This window comes from Odocoileus virginianus, chromosome 3 (genome assembly GCF_023699985.2).
Source record: "Odocoileus virginianus isolate 20LAN1187 ecotype Illinois chromosome 3, Ovbor_1.2, whole genome shotgun sequence".
NCBI lineage: Eukaryota > Metazoa > Chordata > Mammalia > Artiodactyla > Cervidae > Odocoileus > Odocoileus virginianus.
Window position 1 is genome coordinate 48,916,107 of NC_069676.1, and position 20,395 is coordinate 48,936,501.

Genomic DNA, 20,395 nt, shown 5'->3' on the forward strand with positions numbered 1-20,395 from the left:
AGTGCATTCTATTTACATCTAATACAATTATTTATATAATTGTGTCTATTCTCCTTTTTTTGTTTGTTTTCTTTTGGCTCAATTCTGTAATTTTTGGTATTCCATTTTATATCCTAAATTGACTTTTTACTTATAATATTTTGGGATAGTATCTCCTCTAAGAATAGGAATGCACAACCTTTACCTATCACAGCCTACCTTGACTTACTATACGGCTTCATCTGTAATGTGAAAAGCTGCCTAGCATGTAATTATCACCATTTTTGCCACAGCACAGATCAGTGCAAGACACAGGAGAGACATTCAGGAATTCATTTAGTGAAGGATTTCTGTAAATATGGTCAAATTGGAAAATACTTCAGATAGACCTTGAAATCTACTATGTGGAAGGTATTTCAGACTTGAGAGATATATAATGAGAATAATCAATATAGAAAAGTCTTCAGCCTGATTCCAAATTTAAATGTGTACAACAGAACTCATACTAAAGATAAATTCTGTGAATTCACTAGATCTGTGACAGCCTTCATTAATCATTCACTTGTTAAGACACACTGGACACAGTCCTAACAATATAAGGAATGTAGAAAACTTTTCAGCTTTTCTTTGTATTTTAGGATTCATGTGAAAATTCACATTGGAGAAGAGTACTGTGAATATACAAAATGTAGGAAAGCGCTCATTCATTCTTCATGCACTGCTGTATGTAAGAACTCACAGTGGAGACAGGCTTTATATTTACAGAATGTGAAAATGCCTTCCATTTCTTTCATCTCTAAGAAAATGTGAAAACTCTCACTAGAGAAAAATTCTGTGAAGGCAAAAAATGGGGAAAAATCTTCAACTGTCCGTCATTTTTTAGTGGCACATGTGAGAATTCATATTGAAAATATACCCAATGAATGTAAAAGAAAATGAGAAAGTTTTATTTCTTCTACATTCCTTAAAAGTACCTATAAGAACTCAAATTGGAAAGAAGTATTATGAATATAAGGAATGTGGGAAAACCTTCACTTATTCTTTTTTTTAAAATAGCTTAGACAAAGGCACTTTAGTTGACATATACAAATTTCAAAACTACATTTTTTTGTAAGAAAAGAGCAATAATTAAGTATAGTCTCCACAAACAATTTTCCCAGTAAATTCCAGGGTACTTTAGATCCCTGTTTACTAAGACACATTGTCTATCATTCTCCTGGGCAAACTGTTTAACATTCACTAATTTTTAAAAAGACCCAGAGCAGATAGTAATCCCCTCCTTTCACTCCATGTTGGATTTTCACTAAACCTGAGTGAATCACCTAATAATGAAAATGGTAAATGACACTGCTTTACTCTCATACCCTCTGCCTTCCCATCTTGTTCCCTTTTATCTTTAGTTCTACTAGTAGAAGATCTATATGTAAAAGCTCATTCAAAATTATTTATTGGCAGAAAAGAATTATTCATTTAAGTCATAAATCTAAATAACTCAGAAGATGTAAAGAATACCAGTACAGTTTGTATTTTTGTCTTCATGCTCTCCCTAGCCTTGCTGCAATTTGAGAAGGGAATTCTGTCCTTTGTGTCATTCTGGTGCCTGCCCTTAATTAGAAATCCTTTATTTGTTGATTCTTCCTGAGGCATACAGCACGGGACAGTTTTCCAACTCAGACCTTCACTTATTCTTCAAAGATTATTTGACAAGTGAGAAAACACTAGAAATGAGTTCTATACATGTAAGGAATGCACAACTCCCTTCCTCTTTTAATTAACTATATGAGGACCAATATTGAGGAGAGGCCCTATAATTGTAGACACTGTGATGTTCTTTTATTCTTCACATTTTACTGTACATGGGATAACATAAATTGGAGTGAAACTGTGAATATATGAAATGCAGGAGTGCCTTCATCTGTTCTCATCATTTAGGAAATTTGTGAGAACTCATACTGAAGAGAACTCTTATTAGTATTTGAAGTGCAGGAAAATCTTAATTTGTATCTAATTCTTGCAAAACCATGTGAATCCTAACACTTCAGTGCATACATAAGAACACATAAGAAAAACCATACCAGTGTGAAGAGTGTGGGAAAACCTTCAGGTTTTTCTCATCCTTTAGTCATCAAGTGAGAACTCATACTGGGAGACAGGAATTTGAAGAATGTGGAAAATTCTTTCGCTTTCCCTAATACTCCAAAAATATGTGAAAACTCACACTGGAGAGAAAACCCTATGAATGTGGGAAAACCTTCAGGTACAGCTCTTCTTTGTTATGCATAAAGAAATTAATACCTGAAGAGGAATCTTTAAAATGCTGCAAATAGGGAAATGCTTTATCAGTGTCTCTCTCATCTTTGAAGTGGTACCCTAGCTTGTAATTATACTTTCATTGTGATTCGCATATGTGTACTGTGTCATTTCCACTGTGACATCTCAGACTGAAGTTAAATGTATGTTTTAATATGCAAGTAAGTGTATTTGGAATTAGTTTTGTTATTGTTTCTAATTAATTTCCACTATATGCAATGCATGTGGTCCTTGTGACTTTGTACTGACTTTGGTACTTATTGGAATTTTCTTTCTGCCCTACTATGACAGATCCTGGGATTTGCCTACTGATACATATTCTACCCTTCTTCCTTACTATGAAAACAGAAATTTTCAGGTTATTGACCTTTAATGTAGAGAGATGTATCTTTAGCATTTTTGTGGCTAGTATAGTAGGTAGCATTTGTTTTGGTTAATAAGTAGTTGATGTAAATAAAAAATGTTCAAAGTTATCAAAAAAGGATGGTTTCATCAGACTTGGTAATTTAACCTTTTGTACTTTGCTCCTCTTTTAAGTTGGACACAACAATTCACAATGAAAAGAGAGAACTTGGAACCATGAGAATAAAAGCTAGGGGATTTGATTGTGCTGGATTATGTTATATGAGGCTTAGAACTACTTTTTCTAGAATACTCTTTGCTGAATGGTTAGTGTGGGATAAGAGAGGAACCTCCTGAGATTTGAAATGCAAAAATTAAGAAGCCATTAATCTCAAAATGATGTGGATGTAACAGATTGACAGATCCAAAACTGTTCAGAAGTTCCAAACTTCAAGCTTATCTTTCTGACTACTGTCTTTGTTGAATAATGTCAACCCTGAGCCAATCACAAGCACTTCAGTCCCCTCAGAGGTAGTGATGTCCACAAGCATCTCCATGAGTCACCTTTTATGGTCCTACTTTGGCAGATAGACATGCACAGCTGTTTGAATTTCCCTGCAAACTCAAATCTGTCCATTCATACCACTGTTTAAGGATATTGTGTTTAAAGATTCTCCAATCCTCTGATTACCTCTTCTCCACATTTGTGAAAGGTCTAATTTCTCTCTAATGAGCATATAGTTCTAATACTTTCAGTGGGTCTGTTTTCTTGAGTCATAAAATGTTACAGCAAAAGCAAGCAAATAAACAAATGAGTAACTTCTATTATTATTGCAACTGGTGAGTGGCTATCCTTGTTACCTATTTCTGGACTCTTTCAGGAAAGAAATAAGCACCTTGCTGATTTGTGAAGCATGTTGTAGGAATTTTGTCTTAGTCAAAACTAAATGAAAGAGCTTCCCCAGTAGCTCAGTGGTAAAGAATATGCCTGCCAATGCAGGAGACACAGGTTTGATCCCTGGTCTGGGAGGATCCCACATGCTGCAGAGCAACTAAGCCCATGTGCCAAAACTATTGAATCTGTACTCTAGAGTCTGGGAGCCACCACTACTGAGCCCATGTGCCACAGCTACTGAAGTCTGAGCACCTGAAAGCCTGTAGTCCACAACAAGAGAAGCCATCTCAATGAGAAGCTTGCACACTACAATGAAGAGTAGCCCCTTCTTACCACAACCAGAGAAAAGTCTGTGCAGCAAAAAAGACCCTGCACAGCCATAAATAAATCTTTAAAAAAAAACTTCAAAACTGAATTAAATTCCTGAATGACACAGTATCATTAAATTAAAACTATTAATCAACATAATTCACCATATTAACAAAATGAAGAACATATATATGATTATCTCAATAAATGCATAGAAAGTCCTTGAAGAATACAAATGTATTTTATGAAAACTTTCAAGACACTAGAGGATGGGAACACCCTTACTATTGTTAAAAAATAAAACTACCAAAATCATAAAACTAACATCATACTTACTGGTAAGATATTGAATGCTTCCTCATAATATTAAGAGACAAAGCCAGAAAGTTCTCACTCTTTCTGTTCAACATTATTTTGTTTAAATATTTATTTACTTATTTGTCTGTACTAGGTCTTAGTTTTGGCTCTCCAGATCTTTGATCTTCATTGTAGCATGTGGGATCTTTAGTTGTGGCATGAAAACTCTTAGTTATGGCATGTGGGATCTAACTCCCTGACCAGGGATCCAATCTGGACCCCTTGCATTGGGAGTGCAGAGTCTTAGCCATAGGACCACCAGGGAAATACCCTGTGGGATGTCTATACAAGAAACAACAGGTAGATAATTTTATGGCAGGAGCAGAGAGGAGCTAAACTGTGTGAGGACATCAAGAGGTCATATATTTCCCATCCTTGGGGCAAGGGAGACACTACACATACACAAAAGGCTTCACAGGGTCCAAAAGGCAGGGAATGTAGACTATAATGTCTTGCTATCCCCCTCCCATATGCCTTTGCCATGAAATCCATCTTGACTGAGGGATGCGTGTGTACCTAGAGGAAGGTCCTGAGACAGATTAACCAGAGGGTTCAAAACAAGACGACTGCACAAGAAGGGGACAAAGCCCCAGAAGATTGCCCCCTAATAAAGGATTTAAACTTTGCAAAGGCACTACTCTAGCACTTTCTTGCTGGGCTTTCCCGTGTGTCTTTATGCATCTATTCTGCTTTTCTAGTAAATACTTTACTTTACTCTATATCTTCTGTCTCCTTGTCTGATTCTTCCTTTCAAGACAAGGGCTGGGGACTTATATTCTATCTGCTGGCCCCTGTGGTCTAGCAGTGAAGATTCCTGGTTTCCACCCAGGTGACCAGGGTTCAGTTCTGGCTGGAAATTAAGTTCTCTCTCTCCCAACTGCTGCTTACTGCAAGCTAATGCTCACTGCTGTGTGTGTGTGTCCAAAATCATTCTGAGTATTTGCATCTACCACCAGGTAAGTGAAGTCCAGGCCAGAACCAGTGTCTACTCCTATCAGGATCCATTTGTATCACCACAGGGATATCAGAATCAGTCAGCTGTGTCCAAGAGTCTTCCCACCAGTAAGTTGGCCACACAGCTATCTGCAGTGTCAGTGTATTTTGTTGGCAGATAGAACACTTCTTGCAGCTTCCCAGGTGGCACTAGTGGTAAAGAACCCGCCTGCCAATGAAGGAGACACAAGAGACTTGGGTTCAGTCCCTGGGTCAGGAAGATCCCCTGGAGAAGAGAATGTCAACCGACTCTAGTATTCTTGCCTGGAGAATTCCATGGACAGAGGAGCCAGGTGGGCTACAGTTCATGGGGTCACAAAGAGTTGGACACAACTGAGTGACTTTCACTTTCACTTGTTTGCCAATACTAGGTAGGGGAAATGTTCCCCAGTCAGATTCAGTATCCATCTCCCACAAGCTGGTTAAAAAAAAAAAAAAAAGAGGCCTATTCATATAAAGCCTATTCAAGCATATTGAGTCTCCTACAAGTTTTACAGTAATTCCAACAACTCATATGTTCCTAACTGTAACCTCGATTAGGACTTCATCCATAGGTTTTGATGTTACAGTACTAGGTAGGGGAAGTGTTCACCCTGCCAAACATAATATGCACTCCCATAAAACAGGTAAAACTGACACTCTTTACATAATTCTAACTTTCATAATCCTATCAATGATTATTAGGTTATCGATTAAAAAGCAGAGACATTACTTTGCCAACAAAGGTCCATCTAGTCAAGGCTATGGTTTTTCCAGTGGTCATGTATGGATGTGAGATTTGAACTATAAAGAAAACTGAGCGCCGAAGAATTGATGTTTTTGAACTGTGGTGTTGGAGAAGACTCTTGAGAGTCCCTTGGACTGCAAGGAGATCCAACCAGTCCATCCTAAAGGAGATCAGTCCTGGGTATTCACTGGAAGGACTGATGCTGAAGCTGAAACTCTAATACTTTGGGCAGCTGATGTGAAGAGTTGACTCACTGGAAAAGATCCTGATTCTGGGATAGATTGAAGGCAGGAGGAGAAGGGGACAAAAGAGGATGAGATGGCTGATGGCATCACCGACTTGATGGACATGTGTTTGAGTAAACTCCGGGAGTTGGTGATGGACAGGGAGGGCTGGCATGCTGTGATTCATGGGGTCGCAGAGTCAGACACAACTGAGCGACTGAACTGAACTGAACTGAATCTAATTGTAGCCTGGGTTAGGGCTTCACCAATGAGCTTTGGTACCACAGTTGAGTCCTGGGAAACCTCTCTTTTCTGGCCTCTGACCATTTTACCCTCTCCAGTGCAAAGTCTTTGGGTCCCCAGTGAGGGGTTCAGACAAGGGACCCTGGCCCTTTTGTTAATCTTCATCTTGTAAATCTGCCTGCCCACTGCTCAGGTTTCTCATTGTAATTTCTACCTTTTGACTTTTAAATGTTTTCCAAATGGGTTGAGTGGACTCGTTTGGGGCCCTTTAATGTTGGGAGGGCATCCAACATTAAAAGGGATCCAATGGTGTGTCCCTTTGGCCCACCCACCCCTAGGTTGTGCTATGTTAAAGCTTTTGTTTTAACTCCATCAGTGTTGATTTTATTCACTCATTTTTAAATAACCATCTAAGGATTTCTATTCTACTGTAATAAGTCCTGTGACTCTCCTCTGTTTCTTCTTTGTTTTGCTACTGTCAATATTCACTTTACTCATCTTACTACTCCAGTTCAGTTCAGTTCAGTTGCTCAGTCGTGTCAGACTCTTTGCAACCCCATGAACCACAGCACGCCAGGCCTCCCTGTCCATCACCAACTCCCGGAGTTCACCCAAACCCATGTCCATTGAGTCAGTGATGCCATCCAGTCATCTCATCCTCTGTCATCCCCTTCTCCTCCTGCCCTCAATCTTTCCCAGGATCAGTGTCTTTTCCAGTGAGTCAGCTCTTCACATCAGATGGCCAAAGCATTGGAGTTTCAGCTTCAACATCAGTCCTACCAATGAACACCCAGGACTGATCTCCTTTAGGATGGACTGGTTGGATCTCCTTGCAGTCCAAGGGACTCTCAAGAGTCTTCTCCAACACCACAGTTCAAAAGCGTCAATTCTTCGGCGCTCAGTTTTCTTTATAGTTCAAATCTCACATCCATACATGACCACTGGAAAAACCATAGCCTTGACTAGATGGACCTTTGTTGGCAAAGTAATGTCTCTGCTTTTCAATATGCTGTCTAGGTTGGTCATAACTTTCCTTACTACTTAGTAACTATTTAAAATGTTCTACCTTGTTGGGAAGAGTCATGTGACTCCCCACCTTGGTTTCATACATTCTCTTGTTAATTAACTTAATTTTTTATTAGCATCTGTAAGATTCAGTGAGGGGACGATGAAATAGCAAATTTTATAAGCTTTCCTGAACTGTTTTTTGCAATGACAGGATTGTTGGACCCTAAAGAAGGCTGGGCCTCAAAGAATTTATGTTTTCAAACTATGGTGCTAGAGAAGCCTCTTGAGAGTCCCTTACAGACAGCAAGGAGATCAAACCAGTCAATCCTAAAGGAAATAAACTCTGAATATTCATTGGAAGGACAGATGCTGAAGCTCCAATACTTTGGCCACCTGATGCCAGGTGCCAACTCACTGGCAAAGACCCTGAGGCTGGGAAAGATTGAGAGCAGGAGGAGAAGAGGGCAACAGAGGATGAGATGGTTGGATGGCATCACCGATTCAATGGAAAAGAATGTGGGCAAACTCCAGGTGATGATGAGGGACAGGGAGGCCTGGCGTGCTGCAGTTCATGGGGTGGCAGAGTTGGACATGACTTGGTGACAGAACAACCACCACCACCACCACCATAAAGACATAATAACTCTAAATGTGTAATGCACTTATCGACTGAACAACAATAGGATTATAGGGGATGCCCATGTGAAGGGGTCCCTTTAACCAGAGAATTTACCATGACCTGGGTAATGGGCATATTCAGCGGGTGTATAGCCTACTCATTAAAAGGCTAGTCCCACACAGCTTGCATACGAAGCATATCAGCTGCCTCACCTGAAGTTTTCCACTCGGCATTCACAGGGGGAGACAAACCATCCCCCATCTCAGGATAAACAGATCTTAGAGTGGCTTTTATCCAGTCCATCAGGCTGGCTGTTCCCCCAGGAATAACCTCCTGTGTATCTGGATCACATATAATCATCTGTGATAGTTCCGTAGTGATGTGTGGGCCCTGTATCAATACAAACATGCTCTCCTATTTTGCAGCACTCAAAACCAAAGACACAGCCCCCAACTAGTTACTCCCACAATTTATTTCAGTGAATATTCTTCAGGAACTTGATGGTCTACAGAATCAAACAATTCCTTCACACTATAATCCTGGTGTCAGGAGCGTCTTGGTTTTGTCCTTTCCACATGTTTACTGGGGGACTCATCTTTCAATGTCATATCATTTTGTTCTTTGATACAGTTCATGAGGTTATCATGGCAAGTATACTGGGGTGGTTTGCCATTCCCTCCTCCAATGAATCATGTTTTGTCAGAATTCTCCATTATAACCCGTCTGTCTTGGGTGGCCCTACACGGCATGGCTCGTAGCTTCATTGCGTTTCATAAGTCCCTTTGCCACAACAATGCAGTGATCCATGAAGGCAGAATGCCAAAGAATTGATGGCTTCAAACTGTGGTGCTGGAGAAGACTCCTGAAAGTTCCTTGGATGGCAAGGAGATCAAACCAGTCCATCTTAAGGGAAATCAACCCTGGATACTCGTTGGAAGGACTAATGCTGAAACTGAAGCTCCAGTATTTTGGTCATCTGATGCAAACAGCCAACTCATTGGAAAAGTTCCTGATGCTGGGGAAGATTGAGGTCAGAAGGAGAAGAGGACATCAGAGGATGAGATGGCTGGATGGCATGACCAATGCAAAGGACATGAACTTGGGCAAACCTTGGAAATGGTGAGGGACAGGGAAGCCTGGTGTGCTGCAGTCCATGGAGTTGCAAAGAGTCAGACACGACTGGGTGACTAAAAAAGAACATGCTTACTACCTTCTTGGTAACTGGAGGTCTTAGGGGACTTTTCTATTGTCCCTGCACAATTTTTTACCTTGGGGGCAGCTTTGAGGCTAGCAGCCCAAGCTCAAACTTGCTGAAATCTGAGTTTGGACCAGCATCAAGGTCTAACCCAGCATTATATTTTACTTTTAGTTTAGCTATTACAGATAACAATAACCAAGGAATTATATGTTTAGTATGCCTCTTGTTATTATGCACTTCCTTATATACCCAGTGGTTCCACTCCTCAGGATTTAGATCCATCTCTAAATACCTTTGGTAACTTTTACCTTTCTGACTGACTACAGCAAACTGCTGCTCATACCATGGGTGACCATGTGACTCGGGAATCAAAGGGTCTTCATTCTCTGCCCTTCATGCTTTCTCTTCCCAAACCACATGTTTCCATGAGCCAGGGCTAACCTAGCAAATCCCACTGCATTGACACCAACTCTTTTGTGTTCTGAGCACCCAGTTTCAATGTGGGAAGAGGGGGGTTTTCTCCACACATCCAACAAGCAATGTTCCAACACCAGTTGGGTACTCTACAAGTCAAGTCATTTCTGACACTATCTCCCCTGATACAGCATTAGATTCCACAGGTTAAGAGTTCTTACCCTCTAATCACATGGTTGATTTACCTGGCAACCAGTACCCTACCCGTAGGTGCTGGTTAAAAGTTTTGCCAAAAGAACACAGTGCTCATAGGAAAACCCTCTTCCAACAGTACAAGAGATGACTCTGCACATGGACATCACCAGATGGTCAACACCAAAATAAGATTTATTATATTCTTTGCAGCTGAAGATGCAGAAGCTGTATACAGTCAGCAAAAACAAGACTGGGAGCTGATTGTGGTTCAGATCATGAACTCCTTATTGTAAAATTCAGACTTAAATTGAAGAACACAGGGAAAACCACTGGGCTTCCCTGGTAGCTCAGCTGGTAAAAAATCTGCCTGCAATGCAGGAGACTTTGGTTCAATTCCTGGGTTAGGAAGATCCCCTGGAGAAAGAATAGGCTACCCACTCAGTGTTCATGAGCTTCCCTGGGGCTCAGACAGTAAAGAATACACCTGCAATACAGGAGTCCTGGGTTTGATCCTTAGGTTGGGAAGATTCCCTGGAGGAGGGCATAGCAAATGATTCCAGTATTCTTGCCTGGAGAATTCCCATGGACAGAGGAGCTTGGCAGGCTACAATCCATGAGGTCATAAAGTCAGACACGACTGAGCAACTAAGCACAGCACAATCAGGGGAAACCACTAGGCCATTTAGGTATGACCTAGTCAAATCCCTTATGATTATACAGTAGAAGTGACAAATAGATGCAAGGGATTAGATCTCATAGACAGAGTGCCTCAAGAACTATGGACAGAGGTTCATAACATTGTACAGGAGGCAGTAATCAAAACCATCCCCAAGAAAAAGAAATGCAAAAAGGCAAAATGGTTGTTTGAGGAGACCTTACAAATAGCTGAGAAAAGATGAGAAACAAAAGGCAAAGGAGAAAAGGAAACATATTCCCATCTGAATGCAGGGCGCCAGAGAAGAGCAAGGAGAGCTAACAAAGCTTTTTTGAATGAATACTGCAAAGAAATAGAGGAAAACGATAGAATGGGAAGGACTAGAGATCTCATCAAGAAAATTAGAGATACCGAGGGAACATTTCATGCAAAGAAGGGTACAATAAAGGACAGAAATGGTATGGACCTAACAGAAGCAGAAGATATTAAGAAGAGGCGGCAAGAATACACAGAAGAACTATACAAAAAATATCTTTATGATCCAGATAACCACAATGGTATGATCACTCACCTAGAGCCAGACATCCTGGAATGTGAAGTGGGCCTTAGAAAGCATCACTACAAAGTTAGTGGAAGTGACAGAATTCCGGCTGAACTATTTCAAATCCTAAAAGATGATGCTGTTAAGGTGTAGCACTCAGTATGCCAGCAAATTTGGAAAACTCAGCAGGACTGGAAAAGGTCAGTTTTCATTCCAATCCCAAAGAATGGCAATGTCAAAGAATGTTCAAACTACTGCACAACTGCAGTCATTTCACACACTAGCAAGGTAATGCTCAAAATCTTTCAAGCTAGACTTCAACAGTATGTGAACCAAGAACTTCCAGATGTACAAGTTGGATTTAGAAAAGGCAGAGGTATCAGAGATAAAATTGCCAACATCCGCTGGATCACAGAAAAAGCTAGAGAATTCCAGAAAAACATCTGCTTCATTGACTATGCCAAAGCCTTTGACTGTGTGGATCACAACAAACTCTGGAAAACTCTTAAAGAGATGGGAATACCAGACCACCTGACCTGCCTCCTGCAAAACCTGTATGCAGGTCAAGAAGCAACAGTTAGAACCAGACATGGAAAAACAGACTGGTTCCAAATTGGAAAAGGAGTGCATCCAGGCTGTATTTTGTCACCCTGTTTATTTAACTTATTTGCAGAGTACATCATGCGAAATGCTGGGCTGAATGAAGCACAAGCTGGAATCAAGATTTATGGAAGAAATATTAATAACCTCAGACATGCAGATGATACCACCCTTATGGCAGAAAGCAAAGAGGAATTAAAGAGCCTCTTGATAAAGGTGAAAGAGGAAAGTGAAAAAAGCTAGCTTAAAACTCAACATTCAAAAAATCAAGATCATGGCATCCAATCCCATCATTTCATAGCAAATAGATGGGGAAACAATGGAAACAGTGACAGACTTTATTTTCTTGGGCTCCAAAATCACTGCAGATGGTGACTGCAGCCATGAAATTAAAAGACACTTGCTCTTTGGAAGAAAAGCTATGACAAACCTACACAGCATATTAAAAAGCAGAGACATTACTTTGCCAACAAAGGTCCATCTAGTTAAAGCTATGGTTTTTCCAGTAATAATGTGTGGATGTGAGAGCTGGACAGTAAAAAAGGCTGAGCACCGAAGAACTGATGCCTTTGAACTGTAGTGCTGGAGAAGACTTTTGAGAGTCCCTTGGACAGCAAGGAAATCAAACCAGTCAATCCTAAAAGAAATGAACCCTGAATATTCATTGGAAGGACTGATGCTGAAGCTGAAGCTCCAGTAATTTGGCCACTTGATCCAAAGAGCTGACTCACTGGAAAAGACCCTGATGCTGAGAAAGACTGAAGGTAGGAGGAGAAGCGGGTGACAGTGGATGAGACAGTTAGATGGCATCGCCAACTCAATGGACATGAGCAAACTCCTGGAGATGGTGAAGGACAGGGAAGCTTGGCATGCTGCAGTCCATAGGGTCGCAAAGAGTCAGACAAGGGACATGACTCAGTGACTGAACAGCAACAAAAAGACACCTCACTGACACAACAAAAGACACCTTTAATGCTCTCTTAGGAAATTCCAAGGGTGTAAGGGGCTGTATCAGAAACCAAGAAGAAAGACCAAATATGTATTTCCTATTATCAATCACAATATCCAGCTTTCCTGATGGTTCACTGGTAAAGAGTCTGCCTGCCAATGCAAGTTACTTGGGTTCGATCCCTGGTCCCAGAATATCCCTGTTCTGGTGGAGCAACTAAGCCCATGCACCACAACTACTGAGCCCAACTGCTACAACTACTGAAGCCTGAGTGCCTAGAACCGTGCTCCACAGCAAGAGAAGCCACCGCAGTGAGAAGCCTGTGTGCTGCAAGGAAAGGCAGCCCCTGCTCGCCACAATTAGAGAAAAGCCCTTGTAGCAACAAAGATCCAGTGCAACCAAAAATAGAATAAATAAATGAAAATTATTTTTAAAAAATCACAATGTCACACTGGATGAGAGACATGTTTACGGAACTCTCTCAGAATGTGACACTGAATATGTAGATATATGTGCCTCAAATGAATGCTCACTAATGTTCAACGGTGCAGTTGTGAATTTTAGTACTGAAATTGAAAAGAAGGTCAATTATGTGGCTTTTTACTAAAAAAAAAAAAAAACACATATGCTTACTGTATGCCAGGCATAGATCTATCCATAAGATATCAAATAGCCTTTTCTCCAACTATACCAATATTTGGTGGTAAATGAACCTGAAATCTTAAAGCCCTTGACTCTTCTGAATCCTCCGGCCAACACAAGGAGACTTTTAAACTACTTGCCAGAGGAAAGCAGTATCCCCTTTCCTGGAAATCATACAACAAATTTACGAGGCAGGTGCTTTACAAAATGACACTTGTTCTTAACATCTCTCCTTTTTTTTTTTTTTTAAAGAAACTGTTTCTTTTCTGTCAGCCTATTTCCATTTTAAGAGTTTGTGGGGGCTTCCCCAGTGGCTCAGTGGTAAAGAATCCACCTGCCCAATGCAGGAGATGCGGGTTCCATCCCTGGTCTGGGAAGATCCGACATGTTATGGAGCAACTAAGCCCATGAGCCACAACTATTGAGCTTGTGCTCTAGAGCCCAGGAACCACAACTACTGAGGCCCAAATGCCCTAGAGCCTGTGCTCCACAAGTGAAGCCACTGGAATGAGAAGCCCAAGTATTGCAACTAGAGATTAGTGCCTGCTCCCTGCAACTAAAGAAAAAGCCCACACAGCAATAAAGACCAAGCACAGCCAAAATTAATAAATGAATAAATAAAATTACTTTTTAAAAAAGTTTGTGGAAGAACAACTTAAGACCACTCGTGGTTGTTCCTACCCATTCAGCAACTTGACCAGTGGGAGCTACAGACCAGGGTGCAGTGGCAGGCTGAGCACTCCAGTTTTCAGTAGGGAACTGCTGAACCGAGTTCCTGCATGCCTTTGGACCAGCTCACCCCTCAGTTTGAATAGCAGTGAACTCAGTGAGCAAATGAACTGGTAAATGAACTGAGCAGTCCATTCACCTTGAAATTCCTCCTTGGTCACAGCCTTCTCAGCTGCCACCTATTCTTCCTTTTCAAACTCTTCAGGATCTCTGTAGAAGCAGAGATCAGGCATGACCTCCCATGGGTGTTCCCAGGAGATGATGCCACACATGCACAGAACTTCCCAGGTCTGCAACCAGTACCACATCAGGCCCACTGAGCGAGCTCCCTTGTTGTTGTTCAGTCATTCAGTCATGTCCAACTCTTTGCAACCCCATGGATGACAGCACACCAGGCTTCCCTGTCCCTCCGTATCTTCCGGAGTTTGCTCAAACTCATGTCCATTGAGTTGATGATGCCATCCAACCATTTCATCCTCTGCTGCCTCATTCACCTCTTGCAGGATGGCAATGTCTACATAACACAGAGGAGAGTCTGTATTACACAGAGCAATGGTAAGCAGATTAATGTAGGAGGCACTGTGAGAAGCTGGTGATCAGCCTTGGGATCAGTAACTAACAGAAGTCTTGGCTCCCAGAAGGCTGCCTGGATCTGGTTAGTGAAAGTTCTAGGACTGAAGTGGCCTGTAATAGGAATAGCTCCAGTGGCAGCAACAAACTTCAGCACAGCTCACTGGCTAGTATTCCTGGAGAATGTGACACTGACATCAGCTGGGTTTTCAAAGGCAACAATGGCACAAGCTGCCAACAGAAGCTTCTCCCAAGTTCTCTTCAGATTTATGATGTAGACTCCATAACTTTTCCTTATATATATGTACTGTTCCATTTGGAAATCAAGGTTGGTGCCACCTAAGTGGGTTCCCACTGCAAGGAATTTGAGGACACCACCCTCCTCCATTTGCAGGACATCAAGGACAGCAGACATTGTGAAAGTTTCCCTTTACATTACACTAGGAATCCAAAATGCCGGTCCAGTGGCTAAGACTCTGTGCTCCTGATACGGGGGGCTGGGTCTGATCCCTTGTCAGGGAACTAGATCCCACATGCCACAACTAAGACTCTATGTAGCCAAATAAATAAAAATAAATGTTAAAAAAATGCCATATGGATCCCTGTCTTAGTAGTGTGAAAAAGTCAACATCTCTCCTTCTAATCCACATTCCTTAGGCTATAACCTATGGAAAAGTACACTTTCCATTCTAGAGGAGATCACTTTCACAGAAGCAATTGCAAGACTGGACCAATATGTACAAGAGGATCCAGGGAAACATGAGAGAGTGGCTTTTGAGAGTATTAGACTAGTGCACATAATACGAAGCTGGATATGAATGACATGGAGAACTACCTGTCCATGACTTGGGATTTAAGCTTCTGGCAAGGATACTTGAACCAGATCCTAACACTTTGGCCAGAAAGGTCAGTGGCTCTTTGAAGATTAGACAGAATGCCTAATAAATGTAGTAAAGATATGAAATATCCTCAGACATAGTATGGAAGAGTATATAAGAAGGCTCAAAGAGGCGAGAATGTTAGAATAGATTGACTGTATAAAACCTGAGAACCCCAAAATTATGTTCTCTAAGATGGCCCAGAAGTGAGGCTTCTAATGAGAAAAACACTGACATCTTTGTGAAGCTCAGTGGGTAGCTATCCCCTATAGACAAGGGTTTGTGGTACTGATGCTGGCAAAGAACTGAGCTCTCTGGCATGAGTAAGGATACTGAGATTTCAGAATAACAGAGGCCAAATAGCTCCACATAACTGTTAGTGGCAAAGCAGTTTTAACTACTGTGGTATCAGCAAGACCACCATGGCAATCAAGGTGTTTTTACACATAGGGATTGTGGCTATGCCTAATAAAGCCATGTGTTCCTGGGAGTAAGAAAGATAGACAAGAAAATAAAATGTAGCTTGTCTTGTTTTATAAATATATTTGAGAGTTGGTGTACCGCTACTGCAGCTTTCCAAGTGGCACTAGTGGTAAAGAACCTGCCTGCCAATGCAGGAGACTTAAGAGACAAGAGTTGGATCCCTGGGTCGGGATCCTGGAGGAAAGCACGGCAACCCACTCCAGTATTCTTGCCTGGAGAATCTCATGGACAGAGAAGCCCAACAGGCTACGGTCCATGGGATCGCAGTCGGACACAACTGAATCGACTTAGCAGGCATGCATGTACAGCTATTACAATGGAACATTGTAGTTCCTCACCCTGTTTTTAGATATATCAGGTCACATACCAGAGCCTGTTAGAAGGAGAAGATAACACTCTTTAAAGAAGGGCAATGCCACTGCAACTAAAGACTCTTAAGTGTTCCTTCTGTTGTTGTTTGGTTGCTAAGTCGTGTCTGATTCTTTGGCAACCCCAATGAACTGAAGACCACCAGGCTCCTCTGTCCATGGGATTTCCCAGGCAAGAATACTGGAATGGGTTGCCATTTCCTTCTCCAGAGAATCTTTCTGACCCAGAGATTGAACCTGGATCTCCAGCCTAGGCAGGCTGATTCTTTACCAATGAGCTATCAGGGAAGCTCAAGTGTTCCTTCTATCCTTTCCTACAAAGATCTGCAGCTATTTGTCTAGGTAACTGCACTTGGGAAAGTGGATTATTCAGAATTCTCAAAGGAGGTGAAATACAGTCCTGAGCTGCCTCTGAAAGAGGTGACCTAAAACATTACAATGGTCCTTCAGTTATAACAAAGGCTTATAGAGATCAAAAGATGAATGAAATGTAGGCTCAAATCCATCTCAAAGTGGAGCCAAAGCATCCACAGACCACATGATTATCATTACCATGTGATTGTTTCCCATGACCCTGAGTGTATAATTGGGACAGATATACTTATCAGCTGGAAGAACCCTGTGCAGAAAAGAGCTAATGCAGCAAATCCTTAAAAAGCCCTGCTTGCAAGGCTGGCCTTTGGCTGTTATCTGGGAACTTGGATTTGGGGAGCATTTCCACTGTCCCTTACCACTGGCTTTCTTGGAATTATGAATTCACAGATCCGAATCACCCAGATCTGACTCTAAGTGAAAATCTGATACTACCTTCTAAGGGTCATTTCAGTTAGAGCATGAGCTATGGCAAATTGAAAGCAGCCATAGGCTCAATAAAGGAAACAAGAGACTTCCCTGGTGGTCCAGTGGCTAAGACTCTGAGCTCCCAATGCAGCGAGCCCTGGTTTGATCCGGTCAGGGAACTAGATCCTACATGTCACAACTGCAGTTTACATACTGCAACTAAAGATCTGGTGTGCCACAACAAAGACTGAAGATTCCCCATGCTACAACTAAGGCCTGGCACAGTCAAATAAATAAAAATTTTTAATAAATAAGGGGAACATAGATTTTGTGATTGTGCAGGTTTAGGAAACCCCTTTGTGGGGCCCTAAACAGTGGAAACATGAATGCTGGCTGGACTATCTGGGCCACTTACAGATGCCCACAGGAAAGGGCTTATTTTCTGATAGGGCTATTTGCAACCGAGGTGCTGATTGCCTCTATATTTCTGATAGAGAGATATATACAGAGACTAGTTGCATTTCTAACTTATTAGTACTATGGAAAGCTGCCAGGTTGGGGGAAGGCACATTACAGTGACTATGACCCCTCCACCTACTCCAGACAGATCAGACTCTGGATCCTCATGTGATATGTTGCATTGCTATTGACTTGCTGTATTCAGATTTCTAGTTTGGTTGCAATCTGCATCAATGAACTAATAGTGTGACTCTATTTCCCTCACCTTTTTCCTAGTAGACACACATTATTAAGGCAATTTGACTGTTAAATGCAACTATCCCCAGAAATAGACTGATCTCTATAAATCATTTTGAAAACCTTTGAAAATTCAGAATATCATCGTGACCAACTCCTTAACATGATATGAGTTTGTGGTTAAATTACATCAAAAATCTTTTCTGTGAAACTGCTTTTGTCTCTTGTACACAACCTTTCCAAACAAGAGCTCTGGGTTGGAGTATGGGATAACTAAAAAATAAAAAGTTATAGTCGCTAAATGGGATACACTTGATTTTTTGACAATGAAGAAAACACATTTTGGAGAGGCACAGAGAGTGGGGAGGACATTAATCATCTTTGTTTTTCAGAACTGTTCCTGGAAGCTTCCCTCTCTTCTTGAAGGAAAACTCCCCATGCTGCCTACCAAGATGCTCTGAACATATATAATTCAGCCGGACTGCTGAGCCCTTAATCACACCTGACAGTGCTGACTATGAAGCAGCAGAGAATGGCTCCAGCTCCTGCACTTTCGATGCAGAACACTTCCAGATGCTGTCTACACACATGAGGTGGATAAACTGATATAGTGCACAAGCAAATCTGTTTGGAAATGAATGCCTGGAGAAGCCCCTTTGAAACCAAAAACTGAACTGAATTATTTGGACCGAACTGAGATCCCAGAGCAGGAGGTACCATGGTTGGAGGCCATCTTGGAGGCTGGTAACCGGTACTGCCTAGCTGATATATGTTCTGCTTGGGGTGCCCTAACGATGTAAACTCTGTCTCCAGAGGTACTACATGTACCCTCTGGAACTGTAATTTTGACCTGTGTACCTTGACACTGCCTCAGCCCTAAAAGGCATTGGGTCAACTTCAACTTGCTAGCCAGAGGTGTGCTGTGCCTGACTTGAAGCCTTGGGCTAGGTAAAAAGATCATAACAAAAACTTAAGCAGGAAGATCCCTAGCTTTCTTAGGAAGGCCTTTATGGTTAGTGGGATTTGTTTAACTGGCCAAAGCTAGGACTCATAAAGGGCATGTGTATATGTGTTAGTTGCTCAGTTGTGTCCGACTCTTTGGGGCCCCATGGACTATAATCCATCAGGCTCCTTTGTCCATGGAATTCTCCAGGAAAGAATACTAGAATGGGTTGCATTCCCTTCTCCAAGGGATCTTCCTGATCCAGGGGTCAAACCCGGGTCTCCTGCATTGCAGACAGATTCTTTACCAACTGAGCCACCAGGGGAGCCCATGAAGGGCATAACTGAGGCCAATACTGCATGTGGTGAGAGAATAAATTCCTAGGCAGGTTGATTTTAAAAAAAGTCCAGGGTCCCTGAGGAGAAGAAAAAGGGTCTGGGGCTCTTGAGAAGGAGAAAGGGGTCCAAGGCTCTCAAGGAGGAGAAAAGGACAAGGCAAAAAGGACAAACTTTGTCTACATTGCTTTGTCTTAGTCAGTATAACAATGCTCAATATAACATGCTCAAGGACATGTTTCTCCTTAACAAGAAGTGAAGTGAAAGTCACTCAGTCATGTCCGACTCTGCAACCATGTTGACTGTACAGTCCACGGAATTCTCTAGGCCAGAATACTGGAGTGGGTGGCCATTCCCTTCTCCAGGGGATCTTCCCAACCCAGGGATCGAACCCAGGTCTCCCGCATTGCAGGCAGATTCTTTACCAACTGAGCTATCAGGGAAGCCCCCCTTAATAAGAAACTTCTGACTAATCTTTTATCTAAAGATGTATGTTGTAGGAGTGGGTCTGGTGAGATCTTTCTATTGTTAGTTCTAATCCTGTTAATCGTATATTGTGGGAGTGGGTCTGGTAAGACCCTTTATTGTAATAAGGTATATAACAACCTTGCTAAAACTAATGAGGGGGGCACTCTCTGCCCCCCTTCTGATGTCTATGTCAGAAGCTTTCTCTGTCCCTTTTTCACATTAATAAAACTCTGCTACACAAAAGCTCTTGAGTGATCAAGCCTGGTCCCTGGTCCCAAAGCTAAATCTTTGGAGATCACAAATCCGACATCGTTCATCGTAAGCTATCACTGGGGAGATCACGAATCTGACATAGTCACCATAAGCTATCAGTAGGTCTCATCCTGTTACATGGAGTCCCACTGATGATAATCTTGTCGTAAAGACACCTTGGCCAATGGCCAAGGGGATGGACTGTGCAGGAAACAGTTACCATAGCAGGCCTGAGACTGCTATCCTTAGAAAGGCCTGTTTGCAAGGCTGCCCTTTGGCGGCATCTGGGACTTGAATTTTGGGAGTGTCCCCAACATTTAATAACTGATAAAAGTGGTTTACTGTGCCTAACTGTATACACAATGTAGTTTATGCTAGGCTCATGTGTGTCCAGCACCCAATAAAACCCCTGGATTTCAGGTAAGCTTCCCTGATAGACAACATTTCATACATGTTGTTTCAGTTTGATCTACAAGAATTAAGCACATTCTGTGTGAACCCAAGGGAAAAGGACTCTTAGAAATTTCTACATACTTTCCTGCAGATTTTGTCTAATGTACCTTTTCCCTTTGCATTTTTTTACTATATAATTTTACATACTCATCCATGAGTATGACTATATGCTGAGTCTGATGAGTCTTTCTAGCAAATCACAGAACCTGGGGATGGCCTTAGAAACTTTCAGTGTCCAAA

The 20,395-nt window shown here is 41.7% G+C and overlaps 1 protein-coding gene and 1 pseudogene across 1 annotated transcript in view; one reads left to right on the forward strand and one right to left on the reverse strand.

Annotated features, from left to right (window-relative positions):
- LOC139034404 (protocadherin beta-6-like) overlaps positions 1 to 19,694 on the forward strand; it is a 119,195-nt gene extending 99,501 nt beyond the window's left edge. Inside the window, exon 2 of the mRNA XM_070465503.1 lies at positions 18,097 to 19,694. Within this exon, the coding sequence (XP_070321604.1) occupies positions 18,097 to 18,128 (32 nt within the window). The 3' untranslated portion in view covers positions 18,129 to 19,694. The remainder of the gene's footprint in view (positions 1 to 18,096) is intronic.
- On the reverse strand, positions 13,091 to 15,127 carry LOC110143240 (small ribosomal subunit protein uS2B-like; annotated as a pseudogene).
- Positions 19,695 to 20,395: the final 701 nt, after the last annotated feature.